The sequence below is a fragment of the Hyla sarda genome, chromosome 2 (genome assembly GCF_029499605.1).
Source record: "Hyla sarda isolate aHylSar1 chromosome 2, aHylSar1.hap1, whole genome shotgun sequence".
NCBI classification, from domain to species: Eukaryota; Metazoa; Chordata; class Amphibia; order Anura; family Hylidae; genus Hyla; species Hyla sarda.
This window is the reverse complement of record NC_079190.1, coordinates 99,007,148-99,030,239: the sequence shown is the minus strand read 5'-3', so window position 1 is coordinate 99,030,239 and position 23,092 is coordinate 99,007,148. Positions and strand designations below refer to the sequence as shown.

General features: G+C 44.7%; 2 protein-coding genes across 2 annotated transcripts; both read left to right on the top strand.

Annotated features, from left to right (window-relative positions):
- Positions 1-11,426: 11,426 nt before the first annotated feature.
- LOC130357669 (chymotrypsin-like elastase family member 1) lies at positions 11,427-16,131 on the top strand. The gene is made up of 8 exons (XM_056560401.1): positions 11,427-11,471; positions 11,883-11,971; positions 12,708-12,808; positions 13,034-13,162; positions 13,978-14,114; positions 15,042-15,187; positions 15,475-15,624; positions 16,037-16,131. Exons 1-8 carry the CDS (start codon positions 11,432-11,434, stop codon positions 16,043-16,045), a joined length of 801 nt encoding a protein of 266 aa, XP_056416376.1. The 5' UTR covers positions 11,427-11,431; the 3' UTR covers positions 16,046-16,131.
- An 11-nt stretch (positions 16,132-16,142) lies between these two features.
- LOC130357386 (chymotrypsin-like elastase family member 1) lies at positions 16,143-21,698 on the top strand. The gene is made up of 5 exons (XM_056560079.1): positions 16,143-16,176; positions 19,478-19,681; positions 20,609-20,754; positions 21,042-21,191; positions 21,604-21,698. The coding sequence occupies exons 1-5, from the start codon at positions 16,143-16,145 to the stop codon at positions 21,610-21,612; spliced, it is 543 nt and encodes a 180-aa protein (XP_056416054.1). The 3' UTR covers positions 21,613-21,698.
- Positions 21,699-23,092: the final 1,394 nt, after the last annotated feature.

Sequence of the window (23,092 nt, the reverse complement as noted above, 5' to 3'; positions counted from 1 at the left end):
ACCAGAAAAAAGCGTTTTCCTCTGAAGAACTTAGAGTCTAAGATTTCCTGAACAGCACACACATCTGAGGTTCCAGAGATGGGAGAACGCGAGATGTCCCTTTGAGAAAAATGGTTGAAGATGGCTGGTTTCAGGAGGGCTATTTAGTAGATAGCCAGACTTTGTCGCCAGGAGAATATTCAGGAGGAGGACGTCTCTTGTCTGCCTGAACTTTCATACGAGAAGTAGCCTGAAGAAGTGAAAGACGTGTCTTTTGCCAGATGGAAGAAACATTCCGTACTTGTTCATCTACAGCAGGAACTCCAGAGGAAGATGACAAAGGATGAGGAGGATGAGGGTGAAGTCCATAGACCACAAAGAAGGGAGAAGATCCTGTGGAATCGGAATCCTTGTGGTTGTAGAAGAATTCTGCCTAAGGTAGCAGATCGACCCAGTCATCTTGAAGCGCAGAAATAAAAAAGCAGATATAGTCACCCAAAACCTGATTCACCCTCTCGACCTGTCCATTGGATTGTGGATGGTAAGTCGAGGAGAAATCCAACTTAATTTGTAGACGTGAGCATAGGGCCCGCCAGAATTTAGAGACGAATTGAACCCCTCAGTTGGAAACAATATGGGAAGGGAGTCCATGCAAATGAAAGATATGATGAAGAAAAAGCTTGGCAAGCTGTGGTGCTGATGGAAGGCCAGGTAGCGGTACAAAATGAGCCATTTTAGAAAATCAATCCACTACCACGCATATGACAGTATTAACATGGGAAGATGAAAGGTCTGTAATGAAATCCATGGCAATATCGGACCAAGGAAGCTCAGGAACTGGCAAGGGCTGAAGCAGACCTGCTGGCTTGGATCAGGGAGTCTTGTCCCGGGCACAGACTGAGCAGGACCGAATAAAATCAACGACATCCTTTCTCAAAGATGGCCACCAATAATGTCTGGAGATGAGCTGTAGGGACTAACGAATACCAGGATGGCTGGCCAGAAGAGAAGAATGTCCCCATTTCAAGACTCAGAGTTTCAGACGAGGAGATACGAAAGGCAGATGTTGGAGACTTGCTGGTGCTGTAGAAATTAGACGCTACATTGGGACAATATGCTGTGGAAGAGATTCACCGTCCTGCACATCTGAAGACCAGGAAAGAGCGTCAGCCCGGACATTCTTTTCTGCAGGACTGAAGTGGATGAAGATGTTGAATCTGGAGAAAAATAAAGACCATCAGGCCTGTCGTGGGTTGAAAGGATGCGCAGACTGAAGAAAAAGCGAATTTTTGTGGTCTGAATAAATTGTGACAGGATGTACCGAGCCTTCCAAGAGGTGACACCACTCTTCTAAGGCCAGCTTAATGGCTAAGAGCTCGCGATCTCCAATAGTATAATTTCTCTCCGCAGGTGAGAAGGTTTTAGAGAAAAAGACGCAGGTTAAAGTTCTTCCCTTAGTAGATTTTTATGTCAAAACTGCCCCAGCTCCAACTGAGGAAGTATCCACTTCCAAGAAAAATGTCTTTTTAGGATCCGGTCTAGATAAAACATGAGCAGAAGCAAAGGCAGACTTCAACAGTTTGAAAGCTTCTTCAGCCTCTGGTGTCCACACCTTTGGATTAGCCGTCTTTTTGGTAAGGGAGAAGATGAGAGCTACCAGAGTGTCAGGATCCGGACTAGTGGCAGGAAGCGGTACAGGAGGTGGATCCTCTGTGCCAGAGAGGGATAGGCGTGGACTGTACCGGAGGATCGGTTATAAGCAGTTACTGGTTTTCACCAGAGCCTGCCGCAAAGCGGGATGGACTTGCTGTGGCGATAACTACCAGGTCGTGTCCTCCGATAGCGGCTCAACCTCACTGGCAGCTGAGACAGGCGAAGTACAGAAGGGGCAGGCAGAGGCGTGGTCAGACGTAGCAAAGGTCAGGGCAGGCAGCACGGGTTCTCAGGCGGTAGTCGTTGGCAACAGGCAAGGAAATACACAAGAACGCTTTCTCTAAGGCACTGAGGCAACAAAGATCCGGCAAGGGCAGGAAGGGGCAGGATACATTTATAGGAGTGACCAATAACGGATTGGGCCAGGCACCAATTAATGGTGCACTGGCCCTTTAAATCTTATACTGCCGGTGCGCGCGCACCCTATAGTGCAGGGACGCACGCGCCGGGAGACACGTGAGCGGGGAGCAGAGGAAAGGACCGGAGCGGGCACAGGTGAGTGAAGCTGGGACGCGGGACACGCGCGGGGACATCCCACAGCGCGGACCGCGTCCCCGACATGGGCAGAGAGTCCGACCGGGGCACCCCGCTGAAACAGATGCTGCGAGCACTCCGGTCCTGGGGCAGGGACCGGAGCGCTCAGTGTTACATTACACCCCCCCCCCCTTTGGTCTCCCCCTCCTCTAGGTACCCAGAAACCTGAGGATGAGATTGCGGTCCAAGATGTTCTCCTCTGGCTCCCATGATCTCTCCTCAGGACCCCAACCTTCCCAGTCAACCAGAAAAAATCTTCTCCCCCTGACCAACTTAGAGGCCAATATCTCCCGACCGGATACAGGTGTGGGAGGAAGAGTCTTGGGGGAAAAGCAATTAAAGACAGCAGGCTTGAGGAGGGAGACATGAAAACAGTTGGGAATTCTAAGAGAGGAAGGGAGATGAAGCTGATAGCACACAGGATTGATCCTTTTCTTGACTCTGTAGGGTCCCAAGTAGTGAGGACTAAACTTGTAACTTGGGACCCTGTGGATGTACCTGGAGGAGAGCCAAACTCTGTCCCCAGGAACCAGGACAGGAGGAGACCGACGTTTCTTGTCAGCTTGGGTTTTCATGCGGGATGAAGCGTGTGTTAGGGAGAGGCGCGTTTTGCGCCAGATGGAGGAAAAGTCAAGCACCAGGTCGTCCACTGCATTTACACCGGAGGTGGAGGATAAAGGCAGGGGAGGTAGAGGATGACGACCGTAAACCACGAAGAAGGGTGACTTGTTGGTGGCGGAAGAGTCCTTATGGTTATAAGAGAACTCCGCCCACGGGAGGAGGTCGACCTAATCATCTTGGAGGGAGGAGACAAAGTGGTGAAGGTAGTCGCCCAAGATTTGATTTACCCGCTCCACTTGACCGTTGGTTTGGGGGTGGTAAGAAGAAGAGAAGTCCAGCTTAATTTTAAGCTGTTCACAAAGGGCCCTCCAGAATTTGGACACAAATTGGACCCCTCTGTCAGAGACGATATGCGAAGGAAGGCCGTGTAACCGGAAGATGTGTCACAAGAATTGCTTGGCCAACTGTGGCGCAGATGGTAAGGCAGGCAATGGGATGAAGTGCGCCATCTTAGAGAAGCGGTCCACTACGACCCAAACAACTGTTTGCCCGTGAGAGGGTGGAAGATCTGTAACAAGTCCATAGCGATATGGGCCTCATCTCCTGTGACATCTGAGGAGTGAGAGAGGGCGTCGGCCCTGAAGTTCTTACTCGCTGGACGAAAGTGGATCAAGAAATTAAATCTGGCAAAATATAGAGACCAGCGAGCTTGGCGGGGGTTTAATCTCTGAGCAGACTGGAGGTATAAAAGATTTTTATGATCTGTGTAGATGTTCACGGGATGTACAGATCCTTCAAGTAAATGCCGCCACTCCTCCAAAGCCAACTTGATGGCGAGTAATTCTCTTTCTCCAATGGAATAATTTCTCTCAGCGGGAGAGAAAGTTTTAGAGAAAAACCCACAAGTAATCGATTTGCCTTTCGGAGTCCTCTGCATGAGCAGAGCACCAGCACCTAAGGAGGAGGCGTCTACCTCCAGGTAGAAAGGCTTGGTGGGGTCCGGCCTGGACAGAATTGGAGCGGTGGCAAAGGCAGACTTGAGAGCGCAGAAGGCCTCCTCAGCCTGAGGAGGCCAGGATTTCGGATTAGCCCCCTTCTTGGTCAAGGCCACAATTGGTGCCACAAGGGTGGAATAATGCGGGATGAACTGTCTATAATAGTTAGTGAATCCGAGAAATCGCTGAATGGCCTTGAGGCCAGAAGGACGAGGCGAGTCCAGGACGGCAGAGAGCTTGGTAGGATCCATTTGAAGCCCCTTGGCGAAAATAATGTAGCCCAAAAAGGGAAGACTGGCAAACAAGCACTTTTCGAATTTAGCATAGAGGCGGTTCTTCCTGAGACGGGAGAGCACTAAGTGGACATGAGCCCGGTGTTGATCCAAATTAGAAGAGAAGATGAGGATGTCATCCAAATAGACTACGACACAGGTATAGAGCAGGTCTCTGAAAATATCGTTAACGAACTCCTGGAAGACAGCTGGGGCGTTACAGAGGCCAAAGGGCATGACTAAGTACTCAAAATGGCCGTCTCAGGTATTGAAAGCCGTCTTCCACTCATCACCCTCTCGGATACGAATGAGATTATAGGCCCCCCTGAGATCCAACTTGGTAAAGTACTTGGCGCTTTGTAGGCGGTCAAAGAGTTCAGCAATCAGGGGAAGAGGGTAACGGTTCTTAATAGTAATGCTGTTAAAGGGTAGCTCCCACCATCCTATTTTTTATTTTTTTGCTAGCCCGTTCCACCCCCCCCCCCCCCCCCCGCCCCGCATACCCCGTTCCCTCATTGCACTTGCAGTTACTGCAGAGTCCGGCAGCGGGCGTGCAGGGACAGCGGTGGCAACGAGGCAGCGATGTGCAGGAGGAGTGGCCTCCCAGCCAGTGGCCGGGGAGCCAATGTGCTCGCTCCCGCCTGTCTGATTGACAGGCAGGGAACGAGTGCAGCCTAACTGAAAAAGGACTGATTGCCACTCCAAAATCATTCCTTTTTCAGTAGCCGGTTTTTAAATGTAAATTAAACCTTTTTAATGAAAAAAAAAAATTATAGAAGTATATTAGAGATATGTTGTAGTACATAAGTACTACAACATATCAAAAAATAAAGTTGGTGACAGTGCCCATTTAAGTCCTCGATAGTCTATGCAAGGTCTGAGGGTGCCGTCCTTTTTAGAAACAAAGAAGAATCCTGCTTCGGCAGTGGAAGAAGATTTCCTGATAAACCCTCTCTGCAGATTCTCCATGGCTAGAGTCTCTGGAGGAGAAAGAGGGTAGATTCTTCCTCTAGGAGGCGAAGTAACGGGTTGCAAATCAATGGGGCAGTCATATGGCCTATGTGGAGGCAACACCTCCGCTTGTTTCTTGCAAAAGACGTCCAAAAAATCCACATAAGGTTCAGGCAGACCGGGAGGAGGAGGAACGACAGGTGCAGACTTGACTTGTACCGGGTTGAGGCATCTGCCAAGACAAGCCGACCCCCAGCTTCAGATCTCTTCGGAGGTCCAATTCAGAACAGGACAATGGTGCTAGAGCCAGGGCAGACCCAAAAGGAGTTCAGAGGTACAATGGGGTAACACAAAAAACTCCAATCGCTCGGAATGCTGAACTCCAATGTCCATCTGGAGGGGGTGCGTACGGAACTGCACCTTGCCATCGAGTCTCTCTCCGTTGACTGTGGAGATGAAGAAGGACTTTTGCAAGCAAACCACAGGGAGGTTGAACTTGTTTACCAGCGAGGCGTCGATGAAGTTTCCGGCAGAACCGGAATCCAGAAAAGCTGTGGCAGCAAAGGATGTCTTGGCGGGTACTGAAATCCGCATGGATACAGTAATGCGTGGAGAGTAGGTATTCACACCTAGTAACGCCTCTCCAACGTTGACTAGGTGCGGGTGTTTCCCTGACGTGGTGGACGAAGAGGGCAGTCCCTTAGGAAATACTCAGTACAGTCACAGTACATACAGAGATTCTCGTCTCTAAGGCGGTTCCTTTCTTGCGTGGTCAGGCGAGACCGATCCACCCGCATGGCTTCCTCAGCAGGAGGCCCAGTAGAGGGTTGCGGTGGATACTGGAAGATAGGAGCCAGACGAAAAAAACGTCTGGGACGAGCACTTCCCTTTTCCTGTAGCAGTTCCTCTCGTTTCTCAGCAAAACGCAGGTCAATCCTGGTGGCCAAGTGGATGAGGTCACTCAGGTTGGTAGGCACATCTCGTGCCGCCAGAACATCCTTTATGGCGCTGGACAAGTCTTTCTTGAAAGTAGCACAGAGCGCCTCATTATTCCAGGAGAGTTCAGAAGCAAGGGTACGGAAACGAATAGCGTAGTCTCCCACAGAAGAACTCCCCTGGGACAAATTCAATAAAGCAGTCTCTGCTGAGGAAGCCCGAGCTGGCTCCTCAAAGACACTCCGGAATTCCTGGAAGAAACTCTGGACACTTGCAGTGGCAGGATCGTTGCGGTCCCAAAGCGGTGTAGCCCAGGCCAGGGCCTTCCCAGAAAGCAGGATAACAACGAATGCCACCTTGGCTCGCTCTGAGGGGAACTGGTCTGCCAACATCTCAAGATGGAGAGAGCATTGAGACAGGAACCCGCGGCACAACTTTGGATCTCCGTCGTACTTCGCCGGCATGGACAAACGGACTCTAGAAGAGGAGGCGGCCACAGGCTGCGGTGGTGATGCTGGTGCGCTGGTAGGAGTTGCTGCAACATGGCGGTCAACTGTGCCAGCTGTTGACCTTGCTGGGCGATCTGCTGCGACTGCTGGGCCACAATCGTAGAAAGGTCCGCGACACTAGGCAAAAGCACCTCAGCGGGATCCATGGCCAGATCTTACTGTCAGGATCCGGACTAGTGGCAGGAAGCGGTACAGGAGGTGGATCCTCTGTGCCAGAGATGGATTGGTGTGGACCGTACCGGAGGATCGGTTCTAAGCAGTTACTGGTTTTCACCAGAGCCCGCCGCAAAGCGGGATGGACTTGCTGTGGTGGTAACTACCAGGTCATGTCCTCCGATAGCGGCTCAACCTCACTGGCAGCTGAGACAGGCGAAGTACAGAAGGAGCAGGCAGAGGCGTGGTCAGACGTAGCAAAGGTCAGGGCAGGCAGCACGGGTTCTCAGGCGGTAGTTGTTAGCAACAGGTACGGCAACAGGCAAGGAAATACACAAGAACGCTTTCTCTAGGGCACTGAGGCAGCAAAGATCCGGCAAGGGCAGGAAGGGGCAGGATACATGTATAGGAGTGACCAATAACGGATTGGGCCAGGCACCAATTAATGGTGCACTGGCCCTTTAAATCTTATACTGCCGGCGCGCGCGCACCCTATAGTGCAGGGACGCGCGTGCCGGGAGACACGTGAGCGGGGAGCAGAGGAGAGGAGCGGAGCGGGCACGGGTGAGTGAAGATGGGACGCGGGACGTGCGCGGGGACATCCCGAAGCGGACCGCGTCCCAGACATGGGCAGAGACGGAGTTTCCTCGGTCAGAGAGCCCGACCGGGGCACCCCGCTGGAACAGACGCTGCGAGCGCTCCGGTCCAGGGACAGGGACCGGAGAGCTCAGCGTTACACAGAGTAGAGTAGTGAGGTATAAATTGTCGATAGTAGTTGGCAAAACCAAGGAAGCGCTGGGACCAGAAGGTTGAGGCCAGTCCAGAACTGCAGACAACTTGTCTGGATCCATTTGGAGACCTTGACTTGTAACAATATAGCCCAAGAAAGGTAGACTGTTTTTTTTTTTAAGTGCATTTTTCAGGCTTGGCATAGGGACGATTTTCACGGAGACGCTGTAAGACTTGGCGGAGGTGGGAGCGATGAGATTGAATATTGGGAAAATAGATGAGTATGTCATCCAAATAGACAACGACACAGGAGTATAGAAGATCTCGAAAAATATCGTTGACGAACTCCTGAAAGACTGCTGGAGCATAACAGAGTGCAAATGGCATGACAAGATACTCAAAATGTCCATCACGGGTATTTAGCGCAGTTACATAGTTACATAGTTAGTACGGTCGAAAAAAGACATATGTCCATCAAGTTCAACCAGGGAATTAAGGGGTAGGCGTGTGAATTAAGGGGTCCCCTTTCCGAATACGAATCAAATTATGAGCCCCACAAAGATCAAGTTTTGAGAAGATTCTGGCACCTCTCAGGCGATTAAATAATTCCGAGATTAGAGGTAGTGGATAGCGGTTCTTTACAGTAATTTTATTCAAACCACGGTAGTCAATACAAGGTGGCAAAGAAGCATCTTTTTTTTCAACGAAGAAGAACCCAGCTCCGGCAGGAGAAGAGGACTTCTTGATAAACCCCTTCCGAAGGTTATCTTGGATATAGTCTGCCATGGCCAGGGTTTCTGGAACAGACAAGGGGTAAATTCTGCCTCTGGGCAATACATCTATAGGGTAATCGTAGGGACGGTGTGGAGGCAATATTTCAGCTTGCTTTTTGCTGAAGACGTCAGCAGAGTCCTGGAGAAAAGAAGGCAAATCAGGCTGAGGTCTAGAAGTTGGTTTCAACTTAGTTACAAGTACATGGATACAATGGCTGTTACAATGTGGACCCCAGGGTAGGACTTCTCCAGTTTTCCAATCCAGCTGTGGGGCATGGAGCTGTAACCAAGGTAGGCCAAGCAGGAGAGGAGAAGTACAGTGTGGGAGTACGTAGAAGGACAAGTTCTCCTTATGTGATACTCTGACCTGCATCGACAGGGATTCAGTGCGGAATTGCACGGTACAGTCCAGTCTTTCTCCATTGACCGTAGAGATGTACAGGGGTTTCAGGAGGCGGGACACAGGCAGATGATACTTATGCACAAGGGAGGCATCAATAAAGTTTCCCGCAGAGCCAGAGTCCTGGAAGGCCAGAATGGAGATGAACTCTTTGGAGGGAAGAAGAAGCTGGACTGTCAAATTTAAGCGTGGAGAGGAGGAATTCACACCTAGGGAGGCCTCCCCTACGAACCTTAGGTGCAAGCATTTCCCTGTGGCTAAGGAAGTGGTCTGCACTGGCGCAGTAAAGACAAAGATTTTTGGTATGTCAGCGAGTCCTTTCTTGCTGGGTCAAGCGAGACCGATCCACCTACATAGCCTCCACTGGCGGAGGCATCGTAGAAGGTTGTGGTGGTTGGTGGAAGGCTGGCACCAGACGAGGAAAGTGCCGAGGTCGTGCAGATTCACTTTCTTAGCGTAGTTCCTCTCGTCACTCGGAGAAACGGATATCTTTGGGATGTCAATTGTATAAGTTCGTTCAAGGTAGATGGCATCTACGAGGACATCCTTAATTTGACTTGATAATCCTCTCTTGAAGGTAGCGCAGAGAGCTTCCTTATTCCAGGACAACTCCAACACCAGGGTTCGGAACCAGATGGCATACTCGCCAACAGTGGAGTTACCCTGAGAAAGATTTAGCAGAGCCGTCGCTGCGGAGGAGGCTCGAGCAGGTTCCTCGAAGACAGTGTGAAATTCCATCAGGAATGCCTGAAGATTAGTAGTGACGAGATCACTGCGATCCCACAGCGGGGTTGCCCAGGCCAAAGCCCTTCCAGATAGGAGACTAATGACGAAAGCCACCTTTGCACATTCTGTGGAGAACTGATCCGTCATGAGTTCAATGTGCATGGAGCCCTGCATCACAAAAACATGACAGGACTTGGGATCCACCTCATATTTTTCTGGAAGCGACAAACGGAGCTTGGTCCCGGAGGAGACTGCAGCAGCGGGAGGCTGTACTGGAGCTGGAGGAGGAGGCTGAGGCTGCGGCAGTTGCTGCTGAGCAGAAAGCAACTGCTGCATCATGGCGGATAGCTGGTTAAGCTGCTGTGGCTGCTGGGCTAACTACTGTAACTGGAGCGCTACGATAGATGCAAGATCCAAGTTATCTGGCAGAGGAACCCCAGTTGGATCCATGGCCAGATCTTGCTATCACGCACCTACATGTAGGCTGTCACGAAGCTGGAAGTGGATCCTCCACCTGTGGGGCAGATGTCTCGGACCGTATTGGGGAGCGGAGTCTAAGTTGCCACTGGTTTTCACCAGAGCCCGCCGCAAGGCAGGATGGGCTTCCTGTGGCAGGCAACACCCAGGTCATTACCCCGACACAGCTCGACCACACAGGTAACTGGGCAAGGCGAGGTACCAAAGGAAGGGGCTGTAGCGTAGTCAAACTTCGCAGAAGGTCTAGGCAGGCAGCAAAGGTTCGCAGTCAAAAAACGTAGCAGGAAGGTCTGGATATACGGGAATGGCAAAACAGCCAATGGGAACGCTTTCTCTCAGGCAAATGGCACTGAAGATATGGCAGAGACGTGTGGGAGGTGCAGGGACTTATAGAGTAGTGTCAGGTGTTACACATAATTATGTTATATCATGTTCATAATATTAGAAATGCAACATATGCACAATGTAGAACATTTTGTTTTTTTAGTGGTGATACTGTGTTCTTTCAATTTGATTTATTACTGTTTTATGTTACATTAACATCTGTGAATGATTTTCACGGGTTTGGGTGTCTATAAAAGGGACGTCACACCCAACCCCCAATCAGAACCTGACGAAGAGGGGGTCCCACCCCTCGAAACGCGTTGTTTGCATGCCTTTGTAAAATAAACTGTTTGCTATTTTATCAAGTCCGTACCTTGCCGGGTATTATTTACTAACCCTTCCCTACTGAGAGGAGAGCGCCGCTGACTGCACCATTTCATCGGTATACCTTCCTTCCACTACTTGATTCTACCTGACCGTCTTCCACCTGCTGGACGCAGGATCAGTGCAGGCTGCACTCCTCCATACCACTCACTGTGGGAACAAGCAAGGTGTGGTGTTGTGCTCATAGCGCAACACATATAGGTGAGCACATTTAGACCTATTCCTCACTCTTTCTCCTTTAATAAGGTTAATTGCACTTAGATGCGCATCGGTCTGTCTGTTTTTGTGTTTTTCATATTACACATAATTATGGGAGTACTGGCCCTTTAAATTTCAGAGCTCCGGTGCGCGTGCGCCCTAGGAGACCGGGACACACGTTCCGGAGCTGAGACACAGTGGAGGAGGTGGCAGAGGAGCGTGGTAAGTGACTGGCCAGGATTCACATGCGGACGCAGGGACAATGCACTCGCGACCGACATGTGCGGCCGGAGCGCAAACAGTAACAACCCTAATTTGCATATCTTATTATACTGATATATTGGCACTGCAGATGTCAGTTAATGAATGAGAGGTATGTATGGATTACAGGTCAAAAGTCCTGTACAAACATGCATCTTTAAGATCCTGAACCCCAGTACAAAATCTGAAAAAGCTATAATGTATAATAACCTAATGTATATTATAACCTGATGTATAATATATAGTACTGTCCTCCAGTAAGGTCCAGCACCATGCTATGTCTGCAGTTATGTATCCTCTATAGCCAGAACCCAGCAACCAGAAATGTATAGAAAAAAAGCTACCAATAAATCATTGGAATATACAATATTCTGCTTTATTTATGTTACATTACTAATGCTTACTCAATTCCAAAAATACATAAACAGATAACAATTTCACAAATACCGTTTATACAACATCTGACAGTATTCCCAACACATGAATCCTGGGACTGGCAGCAATATGAAAGGGAGTGCAGAATCACTTTCCCTCCACACACTTCTACCGATCCAAGATGCTAATTTTCCTTCTACTCGCTGCTTTTGTCCTTGGTGGTAAGATGCAAGAACGTACCCTATTTTTACTTCAGCTTATATATGACAATACTCATATGGATGCCTAATGTACTCAGTTTCTATAATCCACTAACAATAAAATGGTTCACTATATTCAGATGGTATAAGGAGGATATTTTATGATCTTGTATTGGCTTACAATTAGTGGTATTAAGAAAAGGATTTTGCTAATTTTCAGCCACTTTATCAAAGAGATCTTACTATCCCCTTAATAATAACAGATAACTAAGTTATATCATTCCTTTTCAGCCAGGACCCGACCAATCCTGTGTGGGAATGTCTTTCCCTTCATAGCGGTGTCCTTGATCCCCAGTTGTGCAAAGCACTGCAGCGCGACCACAATGACTAACTTTTTTCACATAATTTTTTTTTTATTCTACCTCATCCTAGGACACTGCGATGATAATCTTCGCTACATTGAAGATAATTCACGTGTAGTTGGAGGAACAAATGCAGTAAAAAATGCCTGGCCATGGCAGGTAAGTGATGTAAAAGGGATATTTTCATTTCATCAAGTAATCCCGAACCCATAGGATACGGGATAGCTTCTGGATCTGTGGGGATCTAACCACTGGGACCCCCAAACTGATCCCCAGAATGCAGTGAAAATGTAGCCCCCAAATGAATAGAGTGGGAAACACATGCATAACCATTACCTGTAGAATGTTGCAGATCACTTTATTTGGTAGCATTCAGAAGGCTCATACATGTGGGGGCACAGGTTTTTTTGTGTTGCCAGAATCTGTATGGGTTTCTGCTGTCAGATCCACATGAATAAGGAGATAATGAATGGAAAACATTTTTTTTAAGCATCAGATCCCTCAAAATTGTATTATATGAGAAGACTGTCCATATAGAATTATGTATGCTTGTTTCTCGGCAGAGAGAACTAACTTTTGGCCACAGTTCCACAGATTAAATACTCTTCAAAGCTTAAAGCTATTATTATTTCCAAAAACCTTTCACATGTCACAGAGACATGCCACCATATTTTTAATTGGGATTCAGGTTTTCAGACCCCCATTGATTATTAAAATGAGCACAACTAAACACTCCCCAGTTTGCAGCTCCTCCCATCTTGCTGCACACCCAGACCATACCTGATCAAAGTGTGACATGTCAAAAGTTTTTTTAAATTGACAGCAACACTAAGTCAGAAGAGAGACACAACTTGTGTGCTGTTAAAATAGTCCCAATGTGATTTCTCCCTTGTAGGTATCTCTCCAGTATCAGTCCGGCAGCAGCTGGTACCACACCTGTGGAGGTTCCCTGATCCGTGCTAATCGTGTGCTGACCGCTGCTCACTGTGTCGACAGGTATTACTTACTCTGGCAACTAAGATTACATTTAGCAAATGTTAATTATATTGGTGATTTTTATTTTTATAGTAAATCATTTCATTTAATTCTCAATAATCTTTAGTAGTTCTAATAGGGAATTCACCCTCTGTATACCTCTACAAAAAAAAAAAAAAAAAAAAAACCTGCATACCTATATACAGTCACTTACGTCTATCTCTCTATATATTCATATCTGTTAAGCAAATCCAACACCTACCGTGTGGTCTTGGGAGAGCACAACCTAAGCCAGAACGATGGTACCGAACAGATCATCTCAGTGTCAGCAATTCGTATTAACTCAGGCTGGAAATCTAACAATGTAGCTGCTGGGTATGTATCTTATGGAAGCTAGAAGCTGAAGAGTTAAAATACTAAATAAGATCTATAAACCTCTTTACTTTATGAATTAGACATATATAATTATGGTTCAAAGACGACATATGCCAATATATTTAACCACTGGAGAGAATGTGATACAAAGGAAAGGTGGTATAAAAAAGAAAATGTTTGTTTACCCTGGGTAATCCAGAGAAAGGTAAAAAAACTAAAAGGCTTGGTTCAAAACCAAGAGTTTGTCCGACCATGGAAAAAAAATCTTTCCATTATAGTTTTCCACTTTTGGTTTTGCCTAAAAGTACTGACCAAATAATAGTGTGAACTCAGCTTTAGACACAAGAAAAATTTGCCTATAATGGAAAAAATTCCTTTCTGATTCATCATAGCAATTAAAGGGGAACTCCAGTGGGGGAAAAAATGTTTTTAAATCAACTGGTGCAAGAAAGTTAAACAGATTTGTAAATCACTTCTATTAAAAAATCTTAACCCTTCTAGTACTTATCAGCTGCTGTATACTACAGATATCCTACAGAGAAATTTGTGAAGTTCTTTTCTGTCTGAAAACAGTGCTCTCTACTGACACCTCTGTCCGTTCTCTGTTCTATACAGCAGCTAATAAGTACTGGAAGGATTAAGATTATTTTTTTAATAGATGTAATTTACAAATCTGTTAAACTTTCAATCACCAAATGATTTGAAAACATTTGTTTTCTACTTGTTTCCACCGGAGTACCCCTTTAAGCTTTGTTACACATATATGTTACTTTGTTCATTGTGACTGACTTATGGCGAATATTTCCCTCTTTCAGCTATGATATTGCTGTCCTGTGGCTGGCCTCCAGTGCTACTCTGAACAGCTATGTGAAACTAGCTACACTGCCAGCAGATGGCGCCGTTCTCGCCAACAACTACAACTGCATCATTTCTGGATGGGGAAGAACTAGCAGTAAGTTGTAATTCAGCAGATGTTAAGAAATTAAGATGAAACAAATGCAGTTCAAACTCTTTGAGAAGACCCCCAAAGTTGTATGGAAAAGTGGTCTTCTACGGGGTGATCTTCTCAAAGAAGATGTCTACAATGTATAATATATCGTGACTGAAAATCCGTCACTCTAAATCTGGTCTGGATAAGGGTCGGTCTGCTCACAGAACTGGTCTTTTGGAGATACAGATTTTAAAATGTGAGCTCTCATTTGGAGATGGAATTACAGATTATCTAGTGTAAGGGCAAAGGGGAGCAACCACTCCGATTGAAGCTATTATATTTCAAAAGTCACATGGAAAGGGAAGCAGATATAGGAAGCTGCTTCACTTTTCTCTTAGACTAATATTAAAGAATTCTATTGTTACCAGGACAAATCCTTTTGCATACAGAAACAATAAAATGATATGTAAAGAATTGATAAGTCTCATGTCCAAAATGCTGTTAATTCCAATAAATATGACCACAAATACCCCAGGTGAGTCCAGGATTCTAACTAAAAATTAACTCAATTACCCTGAATACAAAAATCCCTATTTACACTTGACTCCCCTAAAACTTACCTTTTAATGTAATAAAAGTAAAAAGTAAACCAGTGATTATTTTGCTGTTAAAAACATGTGTCACTGTGCCCTATGTCATACTTTCTTATGGTGGATGCACATCAATAACTATATAATACGTGGGGGTCTGTCAGGCTCCTCCACCATTGGTTGTTCCTTCCACACCAATTCTTAATTCAGCCACAGTTTCACACCAAGTTAAAAACAAAAGCACTGCCCCCTTTGGGGTAATTGAGTTCAATTCCAATAAATGTCAGTGAGAAAATGTGTTTAGTGAGTTACAGAATACTGAGAATGGTGAATGAAGAATGATTCTCTCTCATTGCAGCTGGTGGCTCTCTGCCATCTATCCTCCAGCAGGCCCCTCTGCCCGTTGTTGCTCACTCCACCTGCTCCACCAGCTCCTACTGGGGTAGCACTGTAAAGAGCACCATGGTGTGTGCCGGGGGTAACGGACAACAGGCCGGATGCAATGTAAGTCTTGCCGAGTTCTCATTTTTAGCAGTTATTGCTATTATTGTCTTAATGTTTAAAGCTATAAATTGGTTATAAAAATGTTAAATATGATTTGACATGTTTACTATGAACAATGTAGTGCCTATGGTCGAAGCCTGGATGGCAGGTTATGTTTGCTTAATTTGAGATTTAGCTACTCAGACATGAAAATAATATTTTCCGGGCAATGTACTGCATTATGCAAATCACTAGAAACTGAAATATCGTCTAATTTTCCCAAATACTTATCGCTTATTTTCTTATAGGGAGATTCTGGTGGACCCCTGAACTGTGCTGTCAATGGTGTTTACCAAGTCCATGGTGTGACCAGCTTTGTGTCTTCTCTTGGATGCAATGCTTACCTGAAACCCACAGTGTTCACCAGAGTGTCTGCTTACACCTCCTGGATCAACAGCGTAAGTTCCTGCTCATGGGCACAAACAATAACAATTTACTTACACATGGAAAATAGCTTCATCCATAGACACAAAAGGACAAATCTAGCAGATCTTTGAGTGCTGTACTGAAGGTTATGCACCTACAAAGCAAATGTGTCCTGGTCTAATGTAAAATCTTGTAATGTGTGTTAGTACCTGTAAACTGTGAAAACGTTATAAAATGCACAGAAATAGACCAAGATATGTTCAGTGATGGAGATCAGAATATACAAGTAGATGTTCATGTAAGAAGAAAATGTTATGTATGTAAAATTCAACACTTACTTGGTTAGCATTGATTCACTATTTGTAAGGGGATTTCTAATACTTTTATGACCCTTGTTAAAGCATTATATAAGGTTACTCAATCCATATACTCTTTTTATTTCAGAACCTGTAAACATCACAGAACTGTACAGAAAGCACAAGTATAATGGCATCTTAAGCATCTGTTACTCTATATCATACATCATAGAGAAAATAAATGAACGTTACTTATGGAAATCTTTGTTTTGTCTCATCTTATTGATAGTGTTTATTATTAAGAAATTGAATGTATACATTTATTATCTAAAATAAAAACAACTACAAAAATACCCTGGGTGAATATATGATCCTAAAATATACAAAGTATAATTCACAGAATTCTTTATTAAACAGAGCAACTTTCCATTTAACCCCTTAAGGACCCGAGGTTTTTCCTTTTTTGGCATTTTCGTTTTTTCCTCCTTACCTTTAAAAAATCATAACACTTTCAATTTTGCACCTAAAAATCCAATTCTAATTTGTAATGACGTCAGTCATTTTACCCAAAAATCTACGACGAAACGGAAAAAAAATCATTGTGAGACAAAATTGAAAAAAAAAAAAAAACGCCATTTTGTAACACTTGGGGGCTTCCGTTTCTACGTAGTACATTTTTCGGTAAAAATGACACCTTATCTTTATTCTGTAGGTCCATACGATTAAAATGATACCCTACTTATATAGGTTTGCTTTTGTCGGACTTCTGGAAAAAAATCATAACTACATGCAGGAAAATTTATACGTTTAAAATTGTCATCTTCTGACCCCTATAACTTTAAAATCTTTCCACGTACAGGGCGGTAGGAGGGCTTATTTTTTGCGCCGTGATCTGAAGTTTTTAGCGGTACCATTTTTGTATTGATAGGACTTATTGATCCATTTTTTCATTATATAAAAATTAATGATTTGTTTTGCAGTGTTATAGCTCCCATAGGGACCTATAACACTGTGCACACTGATCTTTTACATTGATCAGTGGTTTCTCATAAGAAACCACTGATCGATGATTCTGACGCTTTACTGCTCATGCCTGGATCTCAGGCACTGAGCAGTCATTCGGCGATCGGACATGAGGCAGGTAGGGATCCTCCGACTGTCTTGTAAGCTGTTCGGGATGCCGCAATTTCGCCACGGCTATCCCGAACAGCTCCCTGAGCTAACCGGCATGGTTTCACTTTCACTTTAGACGTGGCGTTCAACTTTGTGGCCCCGCATTATAGAACGGGAGCGGACTCAGGGTGTACAGGTACGCCCTGGGTCCTTAAGGGGTTAAAATATGAAAAAGCATAGCATGTGGGGAAGGAAGGTCGAGATCCACATACAAAGAAACAATAACCAGATTGTAGGACAAATATAACAATAGCACCAATAAAAAAATAAAATTATATTATTACCATATATACTCGAGTATAAGCCGACCCAAATATAAGCCGAGGCCCCTAATTTCACCCAAAAAACCCAGGAAAAGTTATTGACTCGACTATAAGCCTAGGGTGGGAAATACAGAGTGGGCCATTTATATATATATATATATATATATATATATATATATATATATATACACACACACACATATATATTGTTACGCCGAGCGCTCCGGGTCCCCGCTCCTCCCCGGAGCGCTCACGGCGTCTCTCTCCCTGCAGCGCCCCGGTCAGTCCCGCTGACCGGGAGCGCTGCACTGACATGGCCGTCGGGGATGCGATTCGCACAGCGGGACGCGCCCGCTCGCGAATCGCGTCCCAAGTCACTTACCTGTCCCGGTCCCCGGCTGTCATGCTCTGGCGCGCGCGGCTCCGCTCTCTAGTCTTATCGGACCAATATATGGAGGATTAAATTAATTTATCAACCTATAGATCCCTATACATAGGAATCCAAAAAATCCCTAATTTCCCATATATATATTATCTTTATGGTGAACCCACAAGCTTTATTAAAGTAATTGTGCATAAACATATAATGAAGACTCACATAGATTAAAAATTAAGCAGAGCGGCAGCCTAGCATATAAACTAATATCTATATACTGTGCATCAGGCCAGTGTACTCCAGCCTATTCTGATTGGCTATACTGGGGTGAAGATGCCCGGCGTGCCTGCAGTGCACGCTGAGCTATTTTCTAAGCTGCCGCCTTGCTTTCTATTAAAATTGAGTCCCTACTCTGCCCCCCTCGACATGTTTCGCTGCCTCTGCAGCTTTATCAAGAGGTAGCGGGCATATGCCCGCTACCTCTTGATAAAGCTGCAGAGGCTCCGCTCTCTAGGGCGCGCGCGCGCCAGCTCTCTAGATTTAAAGGGCCAGTGCACCAATGATGGTGCCTGGCCCAATCTTCCCAATTAGCTTGATTAGTTTCCACCTGTGCACTCCCTACTTATACCTCACTTCCCCTGCACTCCCTTGCCGGATCTTGTTGCCCTTGTGCCTAGTGAAAGCGTTCCCTTGTGTGTTCCTAGCCTGTGTTCCAGACCTCCTGCCGTTGCCCCTGACTACGATCCTTGCTGCCTGCCCTGACCTTCTGCTACGTCCGACCTTGCTCTTGCCTTATCCCTTGTACCATGCCTATCTCAGCAGTCAGAGAGGTTGAGCCGTTGCCGGTGGATACGACCTGGTTGCTACCGCCGCTGCAAGACCATCCCGCTTTGCGGCGGGCTCTGGTGAAAACCAGTAGCTACTTAGAACCGGTCCACCGACACGGTCCACGCCAAACCCTCTCTGACACAGAGGATCCACCTCCAGCCTGCCGATTCGTGACAGTAGATCCGGCCATGGATTCCGCTGAGGTGCCGCTGTCAAGTCTTGCCGACATTTCCACGGTGATCGCCCAGCAATCCCTAATGATGACGCAACGAAATCACCAGCTGTCATACTTGACCACCGTGACACAGCAACTTCAGTCACAGATACAGCAGCTGCTGCCGCAGATACAGCTACTTCAGTCACAGACACAGCAGCTGCAACAGCAACAACCATCTCCTCCGCCGGCTCCTGCAGCTCCTCCGCAGCGACCGGTCGCTCCCAACCCCTGCTTGTCCCTGCCGGACAAATTTGATGGGGACTCTAGACTCTGCCGTGGTCTCCTGCCTGGGAAGGCCCTGCCATGTGCCACACCGCTCGGAGCACCTCTCTCACAGTATCCTTTGCAATCCACCCCTATGCTATGCAATCCATAGCAATTAAAGGGGAACTCCAGTGGGGGAAAAAATGTTTTTAAATCAACTGGTGCAAGAAAGTTAAACAGATTTGTAAATCACTTCTATTAAAAAATCTTAACCCTTCTAGTACTTATCAGCTGCTGTATACTACAGATATCCTACAGAGAAATTTGTGAAGTTCTTTTCTGTCTGAAAACAGTGCTCTCTACTGACACCTCTGTCCGTTCTCTGTTCTATACAGCAGCTAATAAGTACTGGAAGGATTAAGATTATTTTTTTAATAGATGTAATTTACAAATCTGTTAAACTTTCAATCACCAAATGATTTGAAAACATTTGTTTTCTACTTGTTTCCACCGGAGTACCCCTTTAAGCTTTGTTACACATATATGTTACTTTGTTCATTGTGACTGACTTATGGCGAATATTTCCCTCTTTCAGCTATGATATTGCTGTCCTGTGGCTGGCCTCCAGTGCTACTCTGAACAGCTATGTGAAACTAGCTACACTGCCAGCAGATGGCGCCGTTCTCGCCAACAACTACAACTGCATCATTTCTGGATGGGGAAGAACTAGCAGTAAGTTGTAATTCAGCAGATGTTAAGAAATTAAGATGAAACAAATGCAGTTCAAACTCTTTGAGAAGACCCCCAAAGTTGTATGGAAAAGTGGTCTTCTACGGGGTGATCTTCTCAAAGAAGATGTCTACAATGTATAATATATCGTGACTGAAAATCCGTCACTCTAAATCTGGTCTGGATAAGGGTCGGTCTGCTCACAGAACTGGTCTTTTGGAGATACAGATTTTAAAATGTGAGCTCTCATTTGGAGATGGAATTACAGATTATCTAGTGTAAGGGCAAAGGGGAGCAACCACTCCGATTGAAGCTATTATATTTCAAAAGTCACATGGAAAGGGAAGCAGATATAGGAAGCTGCTTCACTTTTCTCTTAGACTAATATTAAAGAATTCTATTGTTACCAGGACAAATCCTTTTGCATACAGAAACAATAAAATGATATGTAAAGAATTGATAAGTCTCATGTCCAAAATGCTGTTAATTCCAATAAATATGACCACAAATACCCCAGGTGAGTCCAGGATTCTAACTAAAAATTAACTCAATTACCCTGAATACAAAAATCCCTATTTACACTTGACTCCCCTAAAACTTACCTTTTAATGTAATAAAAGTAAAAAGTAAACCAGTGATTATTTTGCTGTTAAAAACATGTGTCACTGTGCCCTATGTCATACTTTCTTATGGTGGATGCACATCAATAACTATATAATACGTGGGGGTCTGTCAGGCTCCTCCACCATTGGTTGTTCCTTCCACACCAATTCTTAATTCAGCCACAGTTTCACACCAAGTTAAAAACAAAAGCACTGCCCCCTTTGGGGTAATTGAGTTCAATTCCAATAAATGTCAGTGAGAAAATGTGTTTAGTGAGTTACAGAATACTGAGAATGGTGAATGAAGAATGATTCTCTCTCATTGCAGCTGGTGGCTCTCTGCCATCTATCCTCCAGCAGGCCCCTCTGCCCGTTGTTGCTCACTCCACCTGCTCCACCAGCTCCTACTGGGGTAGCACTGTAAAGAGCACCATGGTGTGTGCCGGGGGTAACGGACAACAGGCCGGATGCAATGTAAGTCTTGCCGAGTTCTCATTTTTAGCAGTTATTGCTATTATTGTCTTAATGTTTAAAGCTATAAATTGGTTATAAAAATGTTAAATATGATTTGACATGTTTACTATGAACAATGTAGTGCCTATGGTCGAAGCCTGGATGGCAGGTTATGTTTGCTTAATTTGAGATTTAGCTACTCAGACATGAAAATAATATTTTCCGGGCAATGTACTGCATTATGCAAATCACTAGAAACTGAAATATCGTCTAATTTTCCCAAATACTTATCGCTTATTTTCTTATAGGGAGATTCTGGTGGACCCCTGAACTGTGCTGTCAATGGTGTTTACCAAGTCCATGGTGTGACCAGCTTTGTGTCTTCTCTTGGATGCAATGCTTACCTGAAACCCACAGTGTTCACCAGAGTGTCTGCTTACACCTCCTGGATCAACAGCGTAAGTTCCTGCTCATGGGCACAAACAATAACAATTTACTTACACATGGAAAATAGCTTCATCCATAGACACAAAAGGACAAATCTAGCAGATCTTTGAGTGCTGTACTGAAGGTTATGCACCTACAAAGCAAATGTGTCCTGGTCTAATGTAAAATCTTGTAATGTGTGTTAGTACCTGTAAACTGTGAAAACGTTATAAAATGCACAGAAATAGACCAAGATATGTTCAGTGATGGAGATCAGAATATACAAGTAGATGTTCATGTAAGAAGAAAATGTTATGTATGTAAAATTCAACACTTACTTGGTTAGCATTGATTCACTATTTGTAAGGGGATTTCTAATACTTTTATGACCCTTGTTAAAGCATTATATAAGGTTACTCAATCCATATACTCTTTTTATTTCAGAACCTGTAAACATCACAGAACTGTACAGAAAGCACAAGTATAATGGCATCTTAAGCATCTGTTACTCTATATCATACATCATAGAGAAAATAAATGAACGTTACTTATGGAAATCTTTGTTTTGTCTCATCTTATTGATAGTGTTTATTATTAAGAAATTGAATGTATACATTTATTATCTAAAATAAAAACAACTACAAAAATACCCTGGGTGAATATATGATCCTAAAATATACAAAGTATAATTCACAGAATTCTTTATTAAACAGAGCAACTTTCCATTTAACCCCTTAAGGACCCGAGGTTTTTCCTTTTTTGGCATTTTCGTTTTTTCCTCCTTACCTTTAAAAAATCATAACACTTTCAATTTTGCACCTAAAAATCCAATTCTAATTTGTAATGACGTCAGTCATTTTACCCAAAAATCTACGACGAAACGGAAAAAAAATCATTGTGAGACAAAATTGAAAAAAAAAAAAAAACGCCATTTTGTAACACTTGGGGGCTTCCGTTTCTACGTAGTACATTTTTCGGTAAAAATGACACCTTATCTTTATTCTGTAGGTCCATACGATTAAAATGATACCCTACTTATATAGGTTTGCTTTTGTCGGACTTCTGGAAAAAAATCATAACTACATGCAGGAAAATTTATACGTTTAAAATTGTCATCTTCTGACCCCTATAACTTTAAAATCTTTCCACGTACAGGGCGGTAGGAGGGCTTATTTTTTGCGCCGTGATCTGAAGTTTTTAGCGGTACCATTTTTGTATTGATAGGACTTATTGATCCATTTTTTCATTATATAAAAATTAATGATTTGTTTTGCAGTGTTATAGCTCCCATAGGGACCTATAACACTGTGCACACTGATCTTTTACATTGATCAGTGGTTTCTCATAAGAAACCACTGATCGATGATTCTGACGCTTTACTGCTCATGCCTGGATCTCAGGCACTGAGCAGTCATTCGGCGATCGGACATGAGGCAGGTAGGGATCCTCCGACTGTCTTGTAAGCTGTTCGGGATGCCGCAATTTCGCCACGGCTATCCCGAACAGCTCCCTGAGCTAACCGGCATGGTTTCACTTTCACTTTAGACGTGGCGTTCAACTTTGTGGCCCCGCATTATAGAACGGGAGCGGACTCAGGGTGTACAGGTACGCCCTGGGTCCTTAAGGGGTTAAAATATGAAAAAGCATAGCATGTGGGGAAGGAAGGTCGAGATCCACATACAAAGAAACAATAACCAGATTGTAGGACAAATATAACAATAGCACCAATAAAAAAATAAAATTATATTATTACCATATATACTCGAGTATAAGCCGACCCAAATATAAGCCGAGGCCCCTAATTTCACCCAAAAAACCCAGGAAAAGTTATTGACTCGACTATAAGCCTAGGGTGGGAAATACAGAGTGGGCCATTTATATATATATATATATATATATATATATATATATATATATACACACACACATATAT

What these genes read in the sequence shown, in the direction of transcription:
- LOC130357669 (XM_056560401.1), top strand. Translation starts at nt 11,432, where the DNA reads ATGCTAATTTTCCTTCTACTCGCTGCTTTTGTCCTTGGTG. An exon ending in GCTGCTCACTGTGTCGACAG is followed by an intron (nt 12,809 to 13,033) that starts GTATTACTTACT and finishes ATATCTGTTAAG; the next exon opens with CAAATCCAACACCTACCGTG. An exon ending in TGGATGGGGAAGAACTAGCA is followed by an intron (nt 14,115 to 15,041) that starts GTAAGTTGTAAT and finishes CTCTCATTGCAG; the next exon opens with CTGGTGGCTCTCTGCCATCT.
- LOC130357386 (XM_056560079.1), top strand. Translation starts at nt 16,143, where the DNA reads ATGGAAATCTTTGTTTTGTCTCATCTTATTGATA. An exon ending in TTTGTCTCATCTTATTGATA is followed by an intron (nt 16,177 to 19,477) that starts GTGTTTATTATT and finishes TACCCCTTTAAG; the next exon opens with CTTTGTTACACATATATGTT. An exon ending in TGGATGGGGAAGAACTAGCA is followed by an intron (nt 19,682 to 20,608) that starts GTAAGTTGTAAT and finishes CTCTCATTGCAG; the next exon opens with CTGGTGGCTCTCTGCCATCT.